Consider the following 8,772-nt stretch of genomic DNA (forward strand, 5'->3'; position numbering starts at 1 on the left):
TTAATTATCAAGAACTTAAAGAATATTCCAAAACGTTTTTAATAACATTTAATTAGCAAGACCTTAAAGAATATTATAAAACGTTTTTACTAATATTTAATTATCAAGAACTTAAAGAATATTCCAAAACGTTTTTAATAACATTTAATTAGCAAGACCTTAAAGAATATTATAAAACGTTTTTACTAAGATTTAATTATCAAGAACTTAAAGAATATTCCAAAACGTTTTTAATAACATTTAATTAGCAAGACCTTAAAGAATATTATAAAACGTTTTTACTAAGATTTAATTATCAAGTATAAAAGTTTATTCTTACAGTTATACTTTTTTAATATGCATGAATAATCGGCAAGTGTGTCAGTTTGAAATCAAATGAATAATTAAAATTAGTAAGTTAAAACAATGGCGTAGAACGTAATATCTCATAACTTGTAACAAATGTAAAAAATACTGAAACCTCAGTCTTGTAAGTTACTCCATAAGAAGACGTAAACATGTCGAAACATGTATAGTGTTTTTATTAAATAGTGGCCATTGGTGACTTCAATAATTAATTTTTGATTGTGTATAGTGAAACGTTGTATTTTAACTATTATTTCAGTTGATCCATGTATTTATATGGTGCAAATATATAACAATGGAATTTTTCTTATTAATTGGAAAGCACTTGTTTTCATACATTAGACTTTTTACATAAAATGCAGGCGACAGTATTATAGTTTTCCTTTTACGTTTCCATATGCTACAAATGGCATTAAAGTTGTTTTATAGTCCTTTTTATATTTACACAGGATCATCGGAATCAAGGAGTGAAATTGTAGACGTTGATGACGATCCCATTCAATCTCCAGCACAACACGACATAGTCGATCCTTCCGAGCGGCTGAGATTAGACCTCAGGGAAACGGCTCTGTCCGTACTTGGTCAAAAACGAGTTGTTGTGTCCAGCCCATCTTCTGAAGCTTCTCTCGGATCAGACTCTGACCCCTCACAACCACCGATACTAAGGCTGAGCGGCCCAAGTCCAGCGTCTGAGCCTCGAACAACTCCCGGTAAGCCCAGAATCTGGTCAATTGTGGACACGGCTACATCCACTTCTTCATCTCTTTTTGGAAACTCGCCAAGTCTTCTCACGTCTTCATCGTCGTTGATTTCAGGACCAAATAAGATAAATCCTCTCCAAAGAGTAGCGCGCTTAGACTACTTGGGTCCTTATCCCAAACCTTCCACTTGGTACCCCAATACATTGGTTAGTACGGCAGTCCCTGGCTCGTTTGCTTTATCGAATGTTTACAGTTGTACATCTATTATACCTCCAGGCTCCGTACTTACCTCAGCTAATTCCGGCTCCTCCAACTCCTCTCTAGTCTCTCCATCTGTCCTCTCGGACTCCGCCAGTGTATCAGCTTCTTTGAATCGGCTCAGAACAGCCGCTGCTGCTTTCAGTGGCAGCGATGTAACACTGAACAAGGCTGGAGCAAGTAACTCTTCCGTTTTTGGCCTTGCTCTACAAGGAACTCGGCTTACTCCATCCATACCTCATCCAGCAGGGTCTGCCGCTGCTCTAGCCGCCGTATCCGCCACCACAGCCGGAAGTCCCGCGGGCACAGCATCTGCTAGGAACTCCCTGATGTCATGAGAATCAGGAACTCCTATTAAAAGTATCTGCACGAGCCAGTAAACATCTCGAGTAACCATCAGTTTCTGTTACCAGGATTGAGACCATCTTTGGTGAATGATATTGACCGCGGGAAGAACGGTCACCTTATAACCAAAGACATGCTGCCAAAAAAAAAATCTGTTTAAGGGGAGGGTTGTTATGACAAATTGAAACTGTACACAAGCCTGGGAAATAAAAGCACGAAGTTGAGTAAACGTGCGAATGAATGTGTAAATATTTCCTCAAAGAGGGCACTATATCGATTTTACTGCTAGAGCCTGATGGCTTGTTCTCAAGTGACTTGGTCTTCCGTGAGTGAAAGAAATACCCAGTGGTATCTCCCTTCCAAAGAATCTGTATATATTATGTTAAATTCCGTTTAGCAAGTGCCAGAGAATGTTAGCACTAATATAAACGTCAAATCTCTTTCCACCGTGATCTTCATAAGTTGAAAGTGCGAAGCATCCAAAGATGTATGTATCCACGGACTCCATTTTGCCGAACTAATCGAATGTTGTTTTTGAAGTCAACCCAGCATATTATTATTATTATATTAGAAGTGCTGAATGTGCCGAGCCGTTTTCAAGAAACTAACTGTTGGATAAACCAAAGTGTTTTCTGTAAACAACAACAATAACGCAAAAATAAAACATGTATGTATTCAAGGCGTGTTTTCGTTGCCCTCCATAGTATTAGTTGTTGTGCTGTATATCCCTTACACTGTTGGCATTTGCCATCTTATTGATATTGTATATGCATGTGGTTTATGAATGAAAAAAAAATTGAAATATGAGTGTTAATTTATTGCTTTTGGTACCAATGGTATTCTCCTGCCTCGGTGATCTTTTTTTTTTTGTTTGTTTGTTTTGAGAGCGTCGGTGTAACGAAAATTTTACTCTGAAATAGTGACTACATAGCCACATGAAGATGTAGAGTGAAAGATGTGGATTATAAACTACTCTAGGCTTCCTCTGAAACAGCGCTCTATCGTGTGTAGATTGCTTAGGAGATTGGGATCTTTAGGCATTAATAGACAACGACTTTCTAATATAACTGTATCAACAGTCTGGGATGACATGTACAAGATTTTATTATCTGCCAATAAAAGTAAAAACAGAAAATTGATTGTGGAAGTGAGTGAATTTTGGAATAGATATACACACAATACTTCAAAGTCATCGCTCAACACGATACAAAAATAACTTTTCAAGTTACTTCTCTTTATCGTAGTTGTTCACACACACACATATATATATAGACAAATATTCAAATATATAAACACATAACATAACGATCCTTTTATGGTTAGAATAAAGCCATAAGTCCCTTGTGTTAAATACTATAGTTAAAGGTTTGTCTATTTGTTGTTAAGCACAAAGCACTATTTTTGTTGCGGGGATCGATCTCTCCTGAAATTTAATGTTCAAGTTCTCCATCTTTACCGCTGAGCCACCAGGGAGGTCTAAAGTTCAAATGCGTGAAATTAGCCATTTTTCTATTGTGAATGCCGATCCTATCCATATATTTTTATTAACATAAATAAACCGTTTTGTACGTTAAGATCTTACTTATACTAATGATCTTTGTAATAACTGAAGTTAAAGAAACTGCTTTCGTTTGCTATTGATAAAGAATTAGCCCTAATTTGTTATGCCCTTGTATACTCGTGAAAACGATCCTAATGGATGAGTTGGGATTATGGAAACTGGATTTCTAAATAAAATAAAATACAGGAAATGTGTGTGTGGCACTTCATTATTAGCGAATACTGCAAAGTAATGTGGTATTCATGGCTAACTTACTTGACTGATTTCAAATACCAAGAAATAACACTAAATACAGGAAATGTGTGACATTTCATGAATAGTGAATACTGCAAAGTAATGTGGTATTCAGGGCTAACTTACTTGACTGATTTCAAATACCAAGAAATAACACTAAATACAGGAAATGTGTGACATTTCATGAATAGTGAATACTGCAAAGTAATGTGGTATTCAGGGCTAACTTACTTGACTGATTTTAAATATAGAAAGATAGTGGTAATCGTGTGTTGAACTCATATTAGATTCTACGTTTAACGCTACAAAATAGTAATTTTTACGTAAGAGCCTCTGATATCAGTAATATTTTGGAATTAGAGAGTGAAAGAGAGATAGCAGTGTTGGTTGTTCCTTACAAAATCATTCAGTCTTGGTCTTAGAAGCCTTTCTCTCCTAACTGACTGGATTCAGCAAGGAGAGGATATAATTTTGTAGGGAAAGTCATGGAGAACGGATTAGAAAAGTCAACTGAGAACAGATTAGAAAGGAAATTAAAGTTTAGAAAGAACATGATTTGCAGTTAAGTTAAAGGTATTCGGTGGTTAAGAAAATGTTTGAGGCGATTGTTAAAACATTCAATGATTAATATGATTAACGATTAATATAATAATTATATGGCAAATGTTCAGAGGTTATGTATGGTAGGATTGTTCTGCATTGAAAGTTTAACAATAAAACTTTAGTGTGTTGGGGAAAACTAAGTGAAAGTTATCTTTTGAAGTTAATAAACAGATATTTGGTGACTACTTGGGAATTATTATATTAAAATAGTAAAGAGTAATCAAAACAAAATCATATTATATGTTACTTGACGGCAGTTCAGCAGTTACAGATCTTAGAAGGTCACTGAAAAGGATTAATTGGCTAGATGAATGTATTTTGGATTCCGCAAAATAATAATTTAAGTGTAATGGAAAAAGATTTAATGGTCATTCAAGAACATTTTGTTTTAAAACATTTAGTTTTTAGATAATAAAAAACACACTAATGGATCCCGATTCATTAGTTAAGAGAAGATAATGACTTTGTGTTAGAACATGCAGAGGTTTCAAGAAGATCAATTACGTCTAATTAAAAAAAAAAGGCCTTAAAACTTAATCTATGTTTCTGGCTGGTATTCTATATTAGACTTACAATGAAATCATTAGTTGAAACATTTCACTGTCTGAAGTACTGGCGATTTAGAAAAAATAATAATGGTTTGCCAAGCTACTTGAAACTGACAAAGAAAACATGGTGTACAGGGTGTCCCAAACGTCGTTTGCCATAGGTTGAGTGTCAATTCCCGTTTACAGAAAATACACAACAGTTCCGCCCTTAAACATGGTACAGCAGTGAAGACGTTCAAATATATATATAAATCATCTCCACGCGTTTCCGCGCCATTTTCTTGAAAACATACAAAGAAACAAGAAGAACAATGCTAATTTCCCTCATTGTTACAATGGCAACCAACCTGTATAACCATATGAACAACTTAATTTCTATTTGGTTAGAACGGTGCAACTTACAAATTGAAATACCTACATACTTTTATTCAAATTATACAAAGTATAAAATTAAAATTTAGTTCTTTGGGTAGTGAAAATTACCTATAGTAGATTTCCAAAGTATACTACTTTTCAAAGTGACTTAATAAAAGTTTCAGAAGTAAGAGCGTGACACATAAAGAATAGACATATAAAATTAGGGTAAAACTACAATGAAGGAAAGTAACATGCACCATAGGGAAAAACTTATTTTCAGAAGTATATCCACACAGTGTTGAGAATAGACCATTTATAATATTTAATCTTTATCAGGAAAAGATATGGATGCTTCAGCCCACACTATTTCATATCTAATACAATTTCGTTATAGAACATAACAGTAAATATATACCCACAAAACATCACGTGTTTGTTCTGTGCAAGCCTCAATATATACCGAACCATAGTTGTACGTAAACTGAATACATAATCTTACACACGGAAAAGATAGCCGGCTGAGTAATGCGGGAAAAACATTTTGTCAGGAGAATATCGAAAGGCTTGGTTTGTTTTGAATTTCGCGCAAAGCTAGTCTAGGACAAGCGGATTAAAATTAATAGACCTAATTAACATAGACCGATGTATGGATAACGACTTAAAACGTAATAAAACTGACAAGCAGAAACTGGTGTAAAGCTGACCAGTAAATGATTTCACAAAACTGATCAAATGTGACCAGCAACCCATTTTCATCTTCATATTGAGAATAAAAATAGAATGCTAACTTTCGGAAATATGTATTAGAACTGAATGAATTAAAATCCCAGTAACACGTATAAGTATAGATATAGATATATTTCTTTCAACCTATTCTATAAAATATCAACCGGAGAAGTTAATTTTGGTGTAAATAATATGACACGGTTGAGAAATTGACATTGATATGCGATATTCAAGCTGTCTGGGATAGGAAAGTTCATTACAAGCTTTGCCGGTATAAGTAGGAAGTTTTATACGAGTAAATTCAATCGACAGTGCGTATGAAAATAAGGATGGATACGTGTATTATATAAATGGTACACATAAATATATATATTTCAAGTTGAAAGAGCATTACACGAAAAATGTGATCGTTCGTGATAAGAAAAATGGTGAAAACGAAAATTTTACTACTTCCAAATGATCGTCTAAAAGCATTTTCCTAATAATAGATCAACTTTTCCTCTTAAAATCCTTCAGGAATAGCTTGCATCTCGCTGGCGCTAATGACCAATTGAATGCATTTTTATCGTTCAGTAGCACTTAAGCCTAAAACCCGACCAAACGGCCGCTTCATGACATGAGAATATTAACAGATTTCCACTTTTAGTCCATAAAAAGATACCATGGGAGGGCGTTTATTACTGTGAGCTATCCTCAACAATCTGTCTGTATTAGATAGGCCGGTGCCTTCCCAGACCTCATTGCATATGTATGTGATACGTCGCGCAGCCAAGAAAGTGGGGATATAACGGCCACGAAAAAGCTTCCTATGGCCTTTTAATGTGTTCTCAACTTTCCTAGACGCTGTCTGCCTCTCTCATTGCACAATATTATTTTCTGCTAAGTGGCTATTGACGGAAACCGCCGCATCCTCATTTTAACACTCTGGCTGTCCGCAAGATCGGAGGGAAGTACTTTACGAAATGTAAGTCCGTCATGAATATATATATATATATATGTGTGTGTGTGTGTGTGTGTGATTTTATTATAACTCCGCTCGAATGGAGTGATATACGGGTTTCGTTGATATATCATATATGATCAGCCTTAGTGGTTACTCGTTACGTTTCTTTTGTTGCTTATGAACGAATACAGATAGACTTCTTTTCTGGTGTCATATATATATATATCTGGAGAGAATGGGTTTGTTGAGGATAGAAGACCCATACCAAACAGAACACAGTAAGTAAAAAAGAATGTCAGATATCGAGTAAGTGTGTATCTACAAGATTCACTGAGAAATTTGGACGTGTTACTATTTTCAGTGAGAAATTTAGTGAATTAAGAAGTCAGTAATTCATGAATATTTCATCTCCACTCTTCGCACAAGCGTTTTAATGGCGTAAACCGTTTTAGAATAGGCCCGGCATGGCCAAGTGGTTAGGGCATTCGACTCGCAATCTGTAAGTCGCGGGTTCGAATCCCCGTCACACCAAAACATGTCCGGACTAGAACGCAAGTCCTACTCCCGGATACACCATACACAACTACTACTACTATTACTGTTTTAAAAGTGATCTATTAAATATTTATTGCTTGCTTCGAAACTAAAATGCATTTTAGTGATATCAAATGACCTTGACAGACATGAATGATGACACTTACACAAACATTTCTGAGAGGTGTGAACAAACAGATATAAGCATGTATACCTCGACCTTTATCTGGTAACCTTGACCTTTGAGACTTGACCTTTACCCAAATGATATATGTAGTGATCTAAATTCTTGTTACTGACCTCAGCTTTAACTCAAGCACCAAATCACCAAGACCTGCTATATGAATAAAAATATTTAAAGTTATTACAACTTACCTAAATGTCGAATCATAACATAAAAAAGTCAAACTATTTATAGCAGCAGAGTGCTTATTGAAATATGCCATGCCAGACGATTCGTAATTACAGCATTAGTGATCAGAAACTGTCAAGCAGGCTTACAACGTTGTAGTGTCACTAGACAGTCATCGTTTAACATGCTATTTGATTTTGAAATGAGCGCCATGCTGCCGCCCACTTCTTTTCTTTATTAACATTTCTGAAAGTTAATTCAATCACAAAAAATTGAGTGATTTCGAAAGTTCAACTAATCACTCAAGGTTTATCGTTAATAACGTTTTTATGAAAATTTCATTTAAACAATTGGAGTCATTCGTCATTGAACTGTGCTTTAGAACATGAAGGAATGTTTATGAAGGTACACATAAACTTCTCCTTAGCAGTAGCACAAAACATACGTTCAATAATTGAAAGGGTTTGAGTACTGCTGTTAAACCTAGTTTGGTTTGAATTTCGCGTAAAGCTACATTAGGGCTACCTGCGATAGCCATCCCTAATTTAGCAGTGAGTGATAGACTAGAAGGAAGGCAACTAGTCAACACCACCCACCGCCAACTCTTGGGCTACTCTTTTACCAACGAATAGTGGGATTGACCGTTACGTTATAACGTCCCCAAAGCTGAGAGAGCGAGCATGTTCGGTAACGGGGATTTGGACCCGCGACCCTCAGAGTGCGAGTCGAACGCCTTAAGCACCAGGCCATGGCTGTTAAACCTCAAGTAATTAGTTAATTGCCCAGAAAATTTTACATTTTCGATTGGGTCCTAATGAACTTAAAGAGCAGCTTCAGTTGAACTAAAAGTATAGTATTCCTAACGTATGTATACACACCTCTATATAATCATTTCACTATTTATATAATACACATAGACATAACAGCTTCAGTTGAATTAAAAGTATAGTATTTCTAACGTATGTATACACACCTCTTTATAATTATTTCACTAGTTATATAATATACATAGACACAATAGCTTCAGATGAACTAATATTGCGTGTAAAATTTTCTGAAAACTGATAATAAATACAATTATGCAACTTAGTGTCCCCTCAGATGGTGTAAAATAAGAAATAGTATATAACTATTGAAAAATTGAGTATATATATGTTTGCTTGTCACGAAGATATCCTGATATCATATTGTTTATTTAGAGCTTTCACACAAAGCCACACAAAAACTACACACACACGTGCCAATCCCTAATTTTGAATGATAGA

General features: G+C 35.2%; 1 protein-coding gene across 1 annotated transcript in view; it reads left to right on the forward strand.

Moving 5' to 3' along the window:
* Nucleotides 1–2,761, forward strand: part of LOC106470234 (iroquois-class homeodomain protein irx-3-like) — a 29,223-nt gene extending 26,462 nt beyond the window's left edge. The window contains exon 4 of the mRNA XM_013930777.2: nucleotides 795–2,761. Coding sequence (XP_013786231.1) covers nucleotides 795–1,642 — 848 coding nt within the window. The 3' untranslated portion in view covers nucleotides 1,643–2,761. The remainder of the gene's footprint in view (nucleotides 1–794) is intronic.
* Nucleotides 2,762–8,772: the final 6,011 nt, after the last annotated feature.

This window comes from Limulus polyphemus, unplaced genomic scaffold (genome assembly GCF_000517525.1).
Source record: "Limulus polyphemus unplaced genomic scaffold, Limulus_polyphemus-2.1.2 Scaffold3894, whole genome shotgun sequence".
NCBI lineage: Eukaryota > Metazoa > Arthropoda > Merostomata > Xiphosura > Limulidae > Limulus > Limulus polyphemus.